At 51.8% G+C, this 16,198-nt stretch overlaps 1 protein-coding gene across 1 annotated transcript in view; it reads right to left on the reverse strand.

Annotated features, from left to right (window-relative positions):
• Nucleotides 1-181: 181 nt before the first annotated feature.
• LOC103803887 (rho GTPase-activating protein 39-like) overlaps nt 182-16,198 on the reverse strand; it is a gene marked incomplete at its 5' end in the record, with an annotated part of 25,903 nt that continues 9,886 nt past the window's right edge. Inside the window, 7 exons of the mRNA XM_009076467.1 lie at nt 182-376; nt 1,128-1,297; nt 1,781-1,872; nt 2,693-2,892; nt 4,007-4,080; nt 11,382-11,471; nt 12,751-13,307. Of these exons, the coding sequence (XP_009074715.1) occupies nt 182-376; nt 1,128-1,297; nt 1,781-1,872; nt 2,693-2,892; nt 4,007-4,080; nt 11,382-11,471; nt 12,751-13,307 (1,378 nt within the window). The remainder of the gene's footprint in view (nt 377-1,127; nt 1,298-1,780; nt 1,873-2,692; nt 2,893-4,006; nt 4,081-11,381; nt 11,472-12,750; nt 13,308-16,198) is intronic.

A 16,198-nucleotide genomic window follows, 5' to 3' on the forward strand; every position in this document is an offset into this window, starting at 1 on the left:
GCTGACAGAACCAAACCTTCCAGGAATGTCCAGTCCTTGTGGGGACTTATGCTGGGAGATGCCAAAGGGTTAACCCAGGGTGTGACAACAGCATGGACAACAGAAGAAACCTAAGTGGGGGGGAGAAGACTTAGACCCAGCAACTCCCCAGAGCAATGTTTTGGAGCCCAGGGCCAGCAGCTCACACCAGCCCTTTGATGAAGCTCGTGTCCAAGTGCACTATCAGCATGCGGAGAAAGGACATCTCCTTGCGTGTGTTCTCGAAGATAACGCGAGGGTCGTCGGACTGGCAGCGAAGGCAGTTGGGGGCCATCACCATGGCCAGATTATTTACATCCATCTTCGTCCTGCCCACGTTTGATGGCTGAGCAAAGATCTGCAGATAGTAAGAAGACATTCAGCTGGAGCAACGGCAAAGGGCAAGAAACTCCAAACACATGGCTCGGGAACAAGTCGGAGTAGAGCAGACACTGAGCCTGCCCTAAGAACGGTGCCCCAACAGCCACACATTCACCAGGGAAGAGCACTGTGCTCTGACACAGCTGAAAGCCCAGCAGTCTTGGCAGACAGAGGACCAGCCCCAGGCTCTACAAGATCAGGGTTTATTGCTTCCATAAGGGACAAGGCCCGCAGACCCCCCTCCACCAATCCCACCTTCAACACAGAATCACAGAATAATCAGAGCTGGAAGGGACCCTTGGGGATCATCTAGGCCAACTCTTGGCGCTGCACAGGACATCCCCAAGAATCCCACCATGTGCCTGAGAGCATTGTCCAAATGCCTCTTGAACTCTGTCAGGGTTGGTGCGGTGATAGCTGCCCTGGGGAGCTGTTCCAGTGCTCAAACAGCCTCCGGGCAAATAACCACTTTCTAACATTCAGCCTAACCTTCCCCTGATGCAACTTCAGGCCATTCCCTTGGGTCCTGTCACTGGTTGCCAGTGAGAAGAGGTCAGTGCTGCCCCTTCACTTCCTTCTGTAAGGAAGCTGTATACAGTGATGAGGTCCTAAGAGGTGCTGGGAGGTCCTAAAACCCTGCTGATGGCACAGCTGTCCCACTAACCATGCCCCATGTGCTCCAGGCTGCTGGCCAGCAGTGGGCACACAGGGCTGCAGGGACTGCCTACCTGCAGGAAGTGTATGAGGTAACACAGCACCAGTCTGTTGAGCTCTGGCAGAAGCTGCACCACAGCCACGGCAGCGTCAGGATTCTCGTAGTTGCTGATACACTCTTTGTAGAACTGCTGAGGTATCACAGGCTCCTCCAGCTCCCGGTACCACAGCTTGAGCAGAGAGGCTGGGCAGAAAGCAGGTGCATGAGAAGAGCTCTGGTCATCTCCTCAGTGAGACTCAAAGAAACAGAGGGCAGAGAAGGGAATCTGTGCTTGTGCTGCTTCACCTGATTTCAGTCTTGGCTCAGAAATGCTCAGCCAGCCAAACTGGTCAGTTAGTGGGAAACACTGGCTCCTACCTACTTGCTCCTCCAGGAAGCAGCACTGGGGCTGCCTAAAGGAGAGGACAATGAGACCTGAAGGACTCCCACTGCTCTGCCCAGCTTGCACAGCGCCACTGTGCTGAAGCCAGAGGTTCCTCCCCACCCCCAGTGGATTCCCTGTGGGCAGTGTTTGAAATGGCAGTGGAAAGGCACGGGATGAAATCGAAGACAGCATGTGTACATGTTCCCAAGCAGCAGCACACACACTGGGCTGCTCCTGTACCTGCCCCTCCACCACTGCACCACAGCTGAGACTGCAGCAACTCGCCTGCCACATTCCCATACCTGGGATGTTGGGGTCACTGAGACTGCTTGGGATTCTCCACTGATCCACCTGCAATTTCAGTGCATTGACTTCATCTATGTCACCAGGTACCCTGCAAACAGAGACACAGGTGCTTTCAGGAGAAGGGAGCAGGCACCAGTGGCAGCCCACAGCAGCAGCTCCTCAGAGAAGTGGGTGCCTGTTTTTACACACAGTCTCAAGGTGGCAGTAGAAGGAACACTTGTTTCCTTCCCACTAGCTCAGACATCAACTATCCCTGTCCCCAGGAGTGATTATTTTTTACAGCCAGGCCTCTCTGCAGCATGTTCAGACCAAAGATGAACAGCATCTCTGGCTATAAATATACCTAGACATTAGAAACTCTTACAAGGCAAAGTTGAGCCTTTTGCTAGCTACCTTAAATCAATTTTAGCTACTGAACGACTAACACAAATCTTAAAACAAAAACACATTAAAAAAACCAACCCAAACAGAAAACCAAATCCAAAGCAGAATCCCCTGCGTTCACCACAGATTGTGTCTCTCTCGACTCCTCATGCCTTGTGCACCACCAAAGCTGATGAGCTGCATTTGATGAGCTGCTCTGCCAGGACCCCAGAGCTCATCCCTCCCCCACACTGGCCAACCACCCACTGCTGAAGCTGAAAGAAGTTCACTGCCTTGCCTGGGGTCGAGCTGTCCATGCAGTTCAAGTCACACCTACGCTGTCCCCCCTGTGCCAGTGCATGCAAACAGGCTAACACTACTTCAAGAGGTGATTCCTGAACCTGGGAAAGGCTGAGTTTTGTCTGACCCATAGCAAAGTGCTATTCTCAGTGAAGAGGAAGCACATGGAGCTCAGTCTTGACTCCTTGGCTTCGACAACTGATATGCGGGTGACTCAAAAGTAACACAGTGCCCCAAAAGCTCACCTGAAAATGCCCTCGGTCTGTTCCCCTCCCAGGGCCAGGACCTGCTGCGAGAGCTGTGTCTGCACCCAGGGCAGCTTGTTCCCGGGGTACATGTCCTGCTGCCGCAGCATGATTTCCTCCAGGGAGCTGCCGAAGAGCGATGGCGTGAGGATGGCGTTCCTGGCATGTGTTATCTCTTCCACTGTGGGTTTGCGGAGGCCCTGAGGACAGAGGAGAGCTCAGTGGCACAGGCAGCCACACACAAACAGTGACCTGGGCATGGGGACAGAGTGACCAGGACAGAGAAGGCTGCCCATGCATGTGGTGACCTTGCTGGCCTCCTGGCACCATGGTTCTCATTCTGCAGCCTCCACCTCCCGAAATCAGGGGCAGCTTCACTCATCAGGCTCAAGAGAAGCAGAGGAGACTGCTTTGGAGCGTTTGGGCTGGTTTGGGAGGGATCAGGGGACTGCTCTGGCTGTAGCTCTATCTGCTGTGGGAGGCAGGATGAAGCCCAGTCCATCTCAGCCATGGGGAGGTCAGCAGAGGGCACCTGTACCCTGGCGGGGCACCAGCTGAATTCGTGGCCTCAGGACAGCTGAGAAACAGCCCTTTGGAGATAGGAATTCCAGGTATTTCCACCTCCAGGGAAAGCTTCGCTCTCAGAGGTGCTACAACTCTTTGAAAAGCAGGCACTGGTACCTGTTGTTCTTACAGACACCAGCTCTTGAAAGGGACTTTGAATCCCCTGTGGCAGTGTTTTGGAGAAGCACAGCACTGTCCCAGGGGTGACAGGCTGCCTGGCACAGTGGTCCTTGGCAGTGACCCCATGGCCAAGAGGGAGGTGCGACCAGGGGAAAGCTCCTGCCAAGCCCTTAAAGGTGCAGTAGCCAGGGCTGAAGTTGTGTGCAATGCATGTCCAGAGGTTTCCTGCTCCTGACAAGGATGCTGGGAGCCTTCACCCCTCCTGAGGTATTTCAGCTATTTGCTCACTGTACTGGAGTCCAGCTGGCAGGGAGGCTCCAGAGGGATTTGCAGAAATGAAAGATGACCAGATCTGGCTCGGGAACCTAGAACGGACAGGCTGAGGCTGCCTGCCAGCTTTCACAGCCCTGCACAGAACTGTGCAGAAGGAAGGGAGGACAAATTTCAGATAAGACAGAGCTCAGCAGCCTTCTCCCACACGTTCACGGGGGAGGCACTCTGAGCAAGTCTCCCCTGCTGACTCTATCTCGACTTCCCATCGCTGAATCAGTGGTGACCTCCCGAGTCACTGGACCAACTGCTCAGTGCCCCAGGCAGACCCTGGGCCCTGTGGCCAGGGCAGACACTCACCTTTTTGCCTCCAGTGACAGCTACTTTCTGGAGTTTCCGGTAGCAGTATTTGGCGTAGGTGCTAATGGGAAGACCTGGTGGGAAGGAAAAAAGAGAGGTCAGCCCACAGCACTCTGCACCCACCACACTGGAGCCCTTATCACAGAAACATCAAGTTGGAAGAGACTTCTAAGATCACCAAGCCCAACGTTAACCTGTCACTGCTGTAACCCCTAAACCCCAAACGATATCCTCCAGCACCAGATCCAGATGCCTCTTAAGCACCTCCAGGGATGGTGATTCCACCACCTCCTTGAGCAATTCCCTACTCCACTGCCTGAATACCCTAACAGGGAAAATATTTTTCCTAATACCTCCTCTGACTCTGCCCTGTCTCAACTCAAGGCCATTCCCTCTAGTCTTCCCCCTGCAGCCACAGCAGGAGAGACATCTCCAAGCCCCTGACAGAGAGCCCCAGCGTAGCAGCTCATACCAGTGTGAGCAGCTCCCCCAATGCACAGCCCATTCTGTGGGCAGGGCAACACTGCCAAAACCTGGCACTGAGTGCCTTGAAGCCTCCCAGCCCCATGGCAGGCAGCGTCAGCATGAGCCACTGCTTGGGCTTGGAGGGATTTATCTTCTGAGTCTGCACCTCCCAGCCCCACTCCTGCAGATCTCCACCTCTCACAGAGAAGCTTGCCCTGCCCTGACTCAATGCACGGTGCCCCTTTGGCATTCACAGCCTAGACACACACACAAGTCCCTGCCCAGTGGTGCAGCCAGGATTAGGTGGACACATGGACACACAGCCAGGTAATTACATCCTACGAGACCACAGACACGGAGCACACAGTCAGCCTCCTGCCAGGGAAGCTTTCAAAGTGTTTTAAACCAACTGTTTCTGATTCAAGAACTTGAGTTCCTTGGTTAGTGAGAGAGGAGCAGCAGCAAAGGTGTTAGGGGCCAGAGAGGCAGCACCAGCACCAGCAGTGAACTCAAGACACAAGGAGAGGTGTGAGGAGGTGGCAGGGTCTCATCATCCTAAAGATGAGAAGGCTTTCTTCCAAAGGCTTCCTCATGCTCCTGCCTGCAGCCTCCTCCAACCCCACCTGGTACCGTGAGGCTCAGGCATCTGCAGCACGAGGAAAATGGGACAGGCTGGGGCTCAGGAACTGCACCACAAAAGCTGCTGTCCTTCGCCAGAGCGGCTGCGCTTGGTTCAGTGAACTCTGAAGGCAAGCAGAGCCAGGATTCACAGAGCTAATCCCCCCGTGACACCAAGAGAAATGTTTGCACTGACAGAGCGCTGATTGCTGGGAGAGTTTTTCCAAAACCGTTGGCCTTTTGTTCTTGTTCAAGTAAAACCCAAACTGCTTGCTGAAAGCAGTGAACAGATCTGCCCTATTTGAATCCCTGCCAGGCCCAAAGCTTGCAGCAGAGTTCAAAATACTTGTGGCTTTGGAAATCTACATTCTGGTCAGATGCTGTGTGTTTCAGAACAGCCTCTCACACACCCTGCAGCTTAGGTAAACTGATCGGGGGCCTGGAGGTCCTCAAATCCTCTTAATGCAGAGGGACGACGAGCTCTTCCCAAGCAGAACAGTTTCCAAAGGTGGGAGATGTGCTCTCCCCCATTCTCTGCTCAGCCAGCAGACAAACCACAGCCCTTGGTGCCCCATGACAAAACAAGCCCCCCCTGCCCCCACCAACCTGCCTCACAGCTGGCACAGAGCCTCTCCCTACGGCTGGAGAGGAGGTACAACAGCATTCCCATCTCCCACTGGCAACGGCAAGGAAAGCCAGTTTGAAGAATTTCTCTCTTGGGAATATCTGAAGCAAAATATTCTCTGTATGCAAAAATCCTGCTAATCCCAGGCGTGATTTATATTGGGAATGTCTAAGGATTAAAGGAAACGAACGCGAGGAGCTGCCCTGTGATGCTTCACTATCCCAGGGTCCAGCTTCGGCCACACCCCGGAGCGAGGTGTCACCCTCCACACAGGGGATGGGAAAGCTGTGCCTCTGCAGCCCAGCAATTATGCAGGAGGCAGCACATTCAAAACTAATAATAGGAAATGGCTTTTTCACACTGTAATTAGACCATGAAACCCATAATCACCCCAAAAGCTTAACGAGGTTTGCAAAGGAACTGGTGCCTTGCAGAGCCTGCACGGCTGATGTGTGGGCAGCAGTTGGACATGTTTACTTGCAGCCTGTTCTGTACTTTCCCAAGAAGCTCCCCGGTCCTGGGAAAAGCCTAAAACCTACATCCTGCACTCTGCAGCAACGCCTCCTGCTCCCAGTGATGACCAAGCTGCAGCCTCTGACCCAAAGGGACCTGTTGGGGCCACATGTGAAGCTGACCAAGTTTGAACCGACTGAAAAACAAACTTGCCACATGCACAAGGGGCTGGAGGAGCTCCTGCCCACAGACCCGAATGGCCTGAAAAGCAACGGGAGCCCTAAGAAAAGGGGTGAGCTGGCACAGAGGAATGGCTTCTGTGTGGCCTCCCTGCTCTGGAGCAGACGCCGTTGCCCCTGACACGAGTGCTCCGGCTCCGTGGCACACGCAGAGCACGGTGGGCGACGGAGATGTGGAGAGGCCAGCAGGCATATGGGCAAGCAGAGAGGAACATGAGGGCGAGGAGCAGAATTTAGCTTTAGCCTCAGCTTTTCCAAACCAGCAACCTGACCCAACCATCTGCTGCTTTTAGAAGGCTCAGCTAGAGACCAGCTCCTGGCACTGAGCTCACTCCACACACACGGGCCAGGTACCCCCCCTGCACCCCAGCAGGGACAAGCAGCTTCATCTGCACCAGCTGGGAAGGGCTAATCCTGAAGGCAATTCCACTTCTGTGAGCACATCATGAATCTGAGAAATCCAAGCTGATCTGTTATTTCCTGTGGTACCACAGTAGCCCCAGGACCTCAGGAACAGAAGACTACTAACAGCCCACACAGTGAAAAATAGTTTTCAAAGGAAAATATTTTTCCATGTGCTGGCCTAGAAACACATGTGAAGAGCTTCTTAAAGAACCTCTCCTTTTATAACAAGTTAAAATCCAGGCAGGGCACATGCAGAACATACCTTCTGGAACAGACCTGAATGCTCTCCTGCCAAAAAATGTCTTAAAAAATGCAGCAAACAGCGTGGATCCAGGACATGTACTTTAGCACAGCAGAAGCTGTTGTCTCAGTTTTTTTCTGATCTACCATGGCCTCTTGGACCCCAGCCTGGCACAGCCAGAGTGGGCTCTCAGACCAGGACCTCATCTTGTTGTGCTCTTTAGCACAGGGGTAGGTGCCCTTGAGCAGCTCAGCTAGGCTTGGTACCAGTGGTGCTGCTCTCCTGGCTTAGACCTGCCCAGGCACCCCGATTTTATGGCACTGTTTTAGCTTGCCTTCCTCACACCACCTGCACCTTCTTGTGTGTCCCAATAATGCTTCTCCATCACCACTCCCTACGTAGGAAATGCCACGTTCATCAGCCACGTGAGCCAGCACCTATCACCAGGATAAGAAGCAGACACAGGATGGCTGAAAAAATGAGTATTCCCCTTCAAAAATCTCCTGGCTAACAGCAGGTGGGCAATGCCCTGGGGTAGTGCTGCACCTGGACCAAGAACCATCAACTGACAGACTTCCCTTCTTTGCATTTGTCCCATTTATTCCTGAACCTCTTTATGCTTCAAACCTGCAGGACACACTGCTTTGCCGACAATTTCATTCTGTGCCTCTCAGGCCTGTTACCAGCACCAAAACTAGGCAGCTTCCAGTTCTGCTGCTATGACAACAGCAAGAAATTTCCTTCTTACTTTCCCCAGGTGACCTGAAGTATCTTTCAGCCCATCCAGCTTCTCCCCTTTTCTGGGTCCAGCTCCTGTGCCACCTTCCCTGTGGCACTTAGAAGCCTCTGAGGGACTCTTCTTCTCCAGGCTAACCAACCCCAACTCCCTCAGCCCTTCCCCCTGTGCTCTAACCCTTTCCTGCCCTCGCTGCCCTTGGCTGGACTCGCTCCAGTGCCTCAATGGCCTTTTTGCAGGGAGTGCCCAAAGCTGAGCACAGCACTGAGCTGTGACCTCCCCAGTGCCCAGTCCAGGGGGATGAGCACTGCCCTGGTCCTGCTGCCACACTGTTCTTGAGCCAGGCCAAGATGCCCTGTGCACACTGCTGGCTCCCACTCAGCTGCTGCCATCAGTACTGCCAAGTCCTCCATTTGGTTTCTCACCACTTCCCAGCACTGCGTATGTTTCTGGACATTCATATATGAGCTGCAAAATGTCTTTTCCTCCTAAAAACAGCTCCAATGGGGCCTGATACTGCATGTGCAGCCAGGGACTCTCCCCCAGGTACAACACTTGACTTTTGGTGACAAAATTTTCTCTGCTGTTTGATTGTGCCATTACTGAGCCTTGGCAGATCCCTCTGCACCTTTCATTTTTACAATCCTGAATAATTCTGTATCAAAACTGACCTGCCAGCTCATGATTTGTCTCCTTGTATAAACTCAAAGCCCAGCTTCCATTCCTGCAGGATCAGCAGACAATCCTCCTTCTGAAAACACAGCATTTATTTCTACCTGTTATTCTTCTGCCTTTCAATAGGCTATTGATGCATGAAAAGATCTCACATCACCTTCATATTTCATTTACTCCCACAGAACTAGGCCAGAAGATGAAGATTGCAGAGGTAAGCATGGGAAACTTCAAAATTCATTCTTTGGATATATGTCAGATGGTAAATATTTACTCACCAGAGTGTTTACAAGCCTCTGCACCGAGGGGAGTGTGTGGGAAACCACTGCCTCAACTCCATTTTTCACTGACAGACTTACACAGATGCCTACATATCTACTGTTCTCTGCTAAATTGCCACTGCAACGTCCATAAGCATCTCAATATTTCAAAGCCACTGATGAACTTCTCACAGCAGCCTTGAAGCTTCAGGGAGCTTCATCCTACCCAGCCCTGACATGTCTGGCAAGCGGCGGAACAGTGTTTGAGGGAAAAGCCTGACCTTTCCAGCCAGCAGCAGACAGAACCTAGGGTGTCTCTGCAGGATTTCCCCTTACTTCAGGTGCAGTTCTGAGGTCAGGCCCCAGAAAAAGTCCTCAACATTACTAGACACGTGTGAAAAAGCTGGATTGAGTGAGCTGCTGGCCCTGCTGCCTCCTCCACTGCACCCCTGCAGAGAAGCTCCTTTATAGCAGTTTCATAGTATGCAAAGGTGTTGAAATGGACCTTAGAGATCATCCAGCCCCAACCCCTGCCCTGGGCAGGGACACCTCCCACCAGAACAGGTTGCTCAAGGCTCATCCAGCCTGGCCTTGAACACTGCCAGGGCTGGGGCAGCCACAGCCTCCCTGGGCAACCTGGGACAGTGTCTCACCACCCTCACAGCCAAAACTTCTGCCTAATATCTAATCTAAATTTAGCCCCTTCAGCATGTTGCTCTGAGGTCTCCACACAACCTTCTCTTCTCCAGGCTGAAAAGCCCCAACTCTCTCAGCCTGCCCTAATAGGGGAAAGTTCTCCAATCCTCTCATCAGCTTTGAGGACTTCTCGGGCCTTGATCCAACAAGCAGAGCAGACTGGGTGAATCCCCTCCCTCACCTGCTGCCACACTCCTGTGGATCCAGCCCAGGACTGGGTTGGTTTCTGGGCTGTGAGCTCACACTGCAGCTCATGGCGAGTTTTATCCTACAGCCTCCTGTGTGCCAGAGAGCAGACAGGGTCCAGCAAAGGATGAGAGCAAAGGGCCTCACGCTGCACCGGGCGACATCTAGATTGGATACAAGGGAAAATTTCTTCATTGCAACGGTAGTGCTGGAATTTCCATCCCTGGAAGTATTAAAAAGGACATGTAGATGTGGCACTAGGGGACATGGTTGAGTGGTGGCATAGGCAGTGCTCAGGGAACAACTGGACTCAATGACCTTAGAGGGTTTTTGCAACCTTAATGATTCTGTGATTCCATGAAAGAGAACAGTGTGCATGGCCTGTCACCAGAGCCCCAGCTGAGGTCACACAGGCAGAGCTGACTTTCAAGTGCTTCATTCTAGAAACTTTATAAAGTTATCCTGGCATGTCCTTTGTCATAGCATTTCATACATATGTATTTATAAATATATATGATAGAAGCAACACAGACTATTCTGAGTTGGATGGGTCCCACAGGGACCATCAAGTCCAGCTGCTGGTGTTTTATTTATTTTAAATTTATTGTTTATTTTTAGGTAAAAACTACCTCTACCTTCCTACACACATCTCCAGCAAACGCAGTAGAGACACACAATTGCACAGAACAGCCTGCTCAGCGCACAGGCAGCACACCCTGCACAGAGCAATCTCCAAGGAGCTGTGCCATGAAGATGGCTGAGTCCCACTGAGCATAAGAAAAATTAACTTTCAGAAAGGCTCAGAATGGGCTGAACTCTCCTGGGCTTGAACAGGAAGGAAAAACCCACATATCCCTCCCAGAAATAAAAACCCTTTGTGCAATTTCAGATCTCTTGCCCCCATCCCACCAGAGACAGAGAAGCAATGAACACTATTAGTGCAGGGATTGTGACCCAGTGACCTCCTCAGCCACCTCCCTGGCTTGCAACTGCCTCATGACACCACGAAGCCACCACAGGGAGCTGTGTCAGGTAGGGCTCAGGAATGCAGGAAGGTGGACTCAGCTCTCACAGATTAAAACAAAAGAGGCCACTTGCTATCAACTGCTGCCTTGATAGGAGTTCACAGGGTGACTCAAGCTTCCTGAAAGCAATATAAAAAAATACTGAATGGACTTTGTCTAGCAAGACTTTGGCCAGATAAGTGTTCTCCTGCAGCCAGCAGCTAAACTGAGCCTGGAGGAACACGTGAGCTCGCGTTCACTCAGCAGAGATGCCAGAGCAAGCCCTGGGCACAGAGCTCAGAAAGAGAAGGCAAGGTAAGGCAGTACTGGAGGGAACATGGTAGTGCCCTTAGCCAGGTACCAGCACCCTCCCTGAAGGGCCCCAGGTCAGGCAGTGGTTTACAAAATCCATGAATATGACAGAGACAGGTTCTTTTCAACATACTGGCTCATGGCTTTTAGCACCCGAACACGCTCTAGGAAGCTCTATGGCATGCACAGGCCAGCTGCATTACAGCCCCAGGTCTACATCCAAACTTTTCTCACACAACTGTGACTGAAAGGGTCCTCACCTTCCCACACGCAGCCCAGCTGCCACCCACACTGCTGATCCATGCTCTGGTCCAACCCTGCACACCAGCCACCCACTAGGTTAAGTTTCCAAGTCCAAGCCTATGCATTTAAAGAAATGGTGTGATTTTCAGCAAAGCTCAGCATCCCCACCTGCCTATGGGCAGAGCAAACCTCCCTCTCGGCTCTCCATGCATCCCCTTACCTTCCTCCTCTGTGTTTTGTTTCCTCTTTTTCCTGGATTTTGAGTTCTTTTTGTTTTTCAGATCCACAAGCTCCTTGATGCGCAGGGCAACTGAAAATTCCAAAGAGGCTCTGGATTAATAGTGTGGTATACTAAAATACCAAAGTCCAGAACTACCCTTAAATGTGGCAGCCAGCCTGTCTCCAGCATGAGGAGCTTTGCCTGGGAAAAGGTCCTGCACCACAGCCAGCTCCCAATGCGTCCAAGTGAGGGGCCCAGAACATCACTCAGCTTCTCGAAAGAGCTGAGAAGCTTACACCTGAATCAACTTGCTGCCTAACTACCAGCAGAAGGAACAATCCCCTGAAACAGCTCAGAGAACTCCTTGCTGCCTGCACTCTGGTGCTGGCAGGGGAATGGTTCACACCTGGGACTAGCTGGAGGGAATGGTTTTGAGGAGAAGTGAAAAGGACTGAGTATCTTCATAAAATCCAAACCAGTGTTGCACATCCTGCAGTTTAGTGAAGGAACCCCACATTCAAGCTTCAAGCACAAAGCCAGAAAGCGAAGGCTAGCACAGCAGTACTGCTTGGCCCTCGGCCCCACCTCTGCTTGGCACTCACCAGCAGGAGCAGAGCAGTGCTGGGGCAGAACTCCTGCACCCACCCTGGAGACCTGGGAGGGCTTCAAACGCAGGCTGAAACCCCCACAGATCAAGGGGAAATAGGTGCTCTGCTTTCTGGCCTGAGACTGGACAAGACACAGTGAGTGTTACTGAAACAGTGACACATCAGCCAGTAAATATTCTCCAGGCTGGCACTTGGCTTTTTTGTTTTTCTCCACAGGATGCTACAGCAATTTTATATTGGGGTAATAACTGAATATATGCTGGGCTGGTCCCCAAGACTTCTGAAAGACATAAATCCCATCTCTTCACACCAAAAGCCTGCAGGCTCCAGGATCCCTGACTGTGCCCAGCCAAGGCCTGCTCCCAGAGTTTGCAATGGCTCCCTTAAAGTTAGGCACTAACATTCATCCTTTTTTTTGCCTGCTTTAAGGAACTTAGAAATAGACCATGTCTTCAGAGAACCCAAAGAAACCCTGCCCTCAAAGGGTCACAATCAGTTCATTTCACTGCTGATGGATGAGGTGAGCAGAGATTGGGGCTCTTTTTTTCACCAAACACAAGAGAGACCTGCAGGGGGAGAAGCAGGCAGCAGCTTCATCCCACCAAGCAAGGATGAACTCGCCCAACACACTTCTCTCACTGACAGAACCCACAGCACTGGCTGTGGACTATGTGTAACTTTAAACCCCACACAACCCTGACTAAGTGGCACAACCCACCAAGGATGCTGCTGGGCACAGAAGAGGTGCATGAGGCACTTACTGTTCTCATCACTGTCAAGGTGGCGATAGATATAACCTTCCAGGTAGGACTGAAACCTGGGTGATGGGGAGAAAAAGGCCAGACTGATGGCCATCAGTTCCCAGCCCCACGCCAGGCTTCGGTAGCACATGTTATCTGTTGTCTGCCGGATCAGCTGTATGTAGAGCTCATCCCGTAACCCCTGCACGCTCCAGCACTTGGTGACGGTGACCAGCGCCACGTGATTGCGGTCCATGCGCGTCTGGCGATCCCCCATGTAGCTCTGCACCAGCTTGAACAGCTCACACGCTTCTTTTTTGATGGTGCGGTTGCTCGTGATGAGCATTGGCTTTTTGATGGAGCCCCCGTTCCAGGACAGCATGTTGGAGATGGAGATCCGTCGGCGGAAGATGCCCTGGGTGTGCATGTTGAGGTTCTTGGAAGCCCAGTCTGCCATGCTGCTCTGAGAGATTGGCTTCCGCAGGGTGTTGTAGGGGAAATGGCATCCCACGCAGCTGCCGCGCTGCCCGCTGCCCTCCTGCTTGGGCTCCAGCTCTATGGTCCCAGGCTGCAACGGAGAACAGACCTGTTACAAGCAGCTTAGGGGACTCGTACCCTGCTAGGAGAATGGTCTGCACTGAGACACGAAGCTACAGCAACTGCACAGTGCTGAGTGTCTACAAACACGACTTGGTGGCTGACATCTGCAGCTCTGCAAGGGCCTGGCTGCTGCAGCAACACACTGCTGCTGTCTCTAAGGGAAATGCTAGAACACAGAGCAACAGGGCTGAGCACCCAAGCTGTCTCAGAGTTCCCAGGGACAGCCCAGGTAGGAGCTGGGCTGACTCCCAGAGCTGCAGCACAGCTCTGTGGCATCAAGAACACACTGAGGAGCTGAGCATTTCCCCACTCTTCACTTCTCAGTTCCTGCGAAGCTACAGGAGCCCAGGGAGCAGGTGGGGACACCAGGAGGTAGCAGAGACTAGACAGTCACAGCCATAAGAGCACCATTTCCTTCTCACCGTTATCCACTGTGGCTCCTAAAGTCCCATACCTGGTTCTTACCTTCACTATTTTTTCAAGTTCCAACAAAACCCCCCAACAACCAACCTAACCAAACAAAACCAAATCAACACGGTCAGCAACCCTCAGAGCTGCTGAGGTTTGGGCAGCCTGTGCCTGGACAGCCTCTGCACTAGAGGTGTTGAAATCACCTATCTCCGTTCCACCGTGACCTGCCCAACGGAAAGACTGCTGCATCACACAAACAGGACAGAAGGAGCTGAGAGGCAGAGAGAAGGATGGGCACAGTTATTCTGATAGCAAGGCTGTCACCCAGGTAGGATAATCACAGAATCATCAAGGTTGGAAGAGACCTTTAAGGTCATGAAGTCCAACTGTTAACCAGCCACTCTACTGTAACCCCTAAACCATACCCTCTAGCACCAGATCTAGACACCTCTTAAATACTTCCAGGGATGGTGACTCCACCACCTCCCCGGGCAACTTATTCTAGGGCCTGCCAACCATGTTTTAGTTGGCGAAGGAGAGCAGCCACCTGTGCAGCTGCCATCCCCAGCAGTCAGACCTCACGTAGCCCCACAGAACCCCATGGTCCAACAGGCCCTGGGCCTCCTTGGCTGCAGGGAAGGTACCAGCTGTGGCTACAGACAGGTGCTTCTTCAAGTACTGCTGCACAGGACTCAGGGACATCTATGACAGGCTCCCTATCATGTTTTCCTCTAGGAAAAACCTACAGGATAGGCATAAACTTCCCCAGATTAAATCAGAATTGCTCACAGTACTGAGCTGTTTTTGCTTCTCAGAGAACTGGGGACAGCTGCTCTCACCCACAGCCTGCAGGGATGAAACTCACCTGGCTCCAGGGCCAAGTCCACTGATCACAGGTTCACAGAGATCAGCAGCAGACAGAGACCTTCCTTCTTCCCAGATTCTGTCGGCAGTGCTTACATGCAGCCCTTGCCATCCTTCTTCCCCAGCAATCGCTACTGATAACTACATAATTATAGAGCTTTGGTAGTACTGGTCCCAAGAAAATAGTGTGTAATGACTATTTGTGAGAAAAGACACTTATTTTGCCCATCCAGAATTCTCAGTTTTGGATGGAAGTGGCAGCCTGGGACATATATTGAACTCAAACACCCAACAAGCTGTTTTGGGAAACAGACTTTTTTTTTTTTTGACTTGAAACACCCACATACAGCAACCACAAGCTAATGAACCCACGTTTCACTCTGTTCCCCACGGACATCACCAGCAAGCAGGAAAAAGCCAAACAAGATGATTTTGATCTTTGGGGGTTTTTAAAGGAAGACAAAGACGCACATGCTGCAAATTCTGGGTTTACAGTGGAAAAAGTGAAATCAAACCTGTATTCTCCTTCTTTGCAGATCACCTTTCGCTTGTGTACCACACTCTATTCTGGTCCCTGTCTATAGTGAGCCCCAAAATACATGTTAGCTCTTAAAAGCTTAGAGCAAGTCAGTGCTTTCTTCCTACTACGGAGGAACTGCTGAACTCACAGCAGAGGCTCACGCAGTCCAACCCTTCCCTATCTTACCCCCAACATGTCCTTAAATGTGGATGATGGGATCAGTACATATCACATTCCACCTCTTACTGTCAGCCTGGGGCACAAACATTCTCCTCTTTTTCTACTTTGTTGTTTTCATGTTGTTTTTATGTTATGGCTGGAGTGTGGCACAGGTCAAAAGAGGTGATTCTCCCCCTCCGCTCTCCTCTTGTGGGACCCAACCTGGAATACTGCACACAGTTCTGGTGTCCTCAGCATAAGAAGGACACGGAACTGTTGGAGCAAGCCCAGAGGAGGCCACAAAGTTGCTCAGAGGACTGGAGCATCTCCCCTATGAGGACAGGCTGAGGGAGTTGGTGCAGTTTAGCCTGGAGAAGGTTGTGTGGAAACCTCAGAGCAACTTTTCAATATCTGAAAGGCCTACAAGCAGCTGGAGAGGGGCTCTGTGTTAGGAACTGCAGTGATAGGACAAGGAGTAACGAGTTAAAATTGAAGGAGGGAAAGGAAGGTTAGATATTAGGAAAATGTTTTTTGCTGTGAGGGTGGTGAGACCCTGGCACAGGTTGCCCAGGGAGGCTGTGGCTGCCCCAACCCTGGCAGTGTTCACAGCCAGGTTGGCTAAAACCTTGAGCAACCTGCTCTGGTGGGAGGTGTCCCTGCCCAGGGCAGGGGGCTGAGACTAGGTCCATTCCAGCCCCTAAAACTTCTATGATTCTATGATTATTTATCCCTTGAGTTACTCCTCTGTCTCCTCACCCTCTCCGAATTTATTTAACACACTAAGAATCCCTGCCTATAGTTCTCTGCCACCTCCATCAATCCACCTTCCCTACCAGGAGTTGGTTTTTCCCTTATCACCCTACCTGCTCCTTCACTATGTTCCTTCTGAGGAGCCACCTCCTCCTTGTAATCTCT

This window comes from Acanthisitta chloris, unplaced genomic scaffold (assembly GCF_000695815.1).
Source record: "Acanthisitta chloris isolate BGI_N310 unplaced genomic scaffold, ASM69581v1 scaffold496, whole genome shotgun sequence".
Taxonomy (NCBI): Eukaryota; Metazoa; Chordata; class Aves; order Passeriformes; family Acanthisittidae; genus Acanthisitta; species Acanthisitta chloris.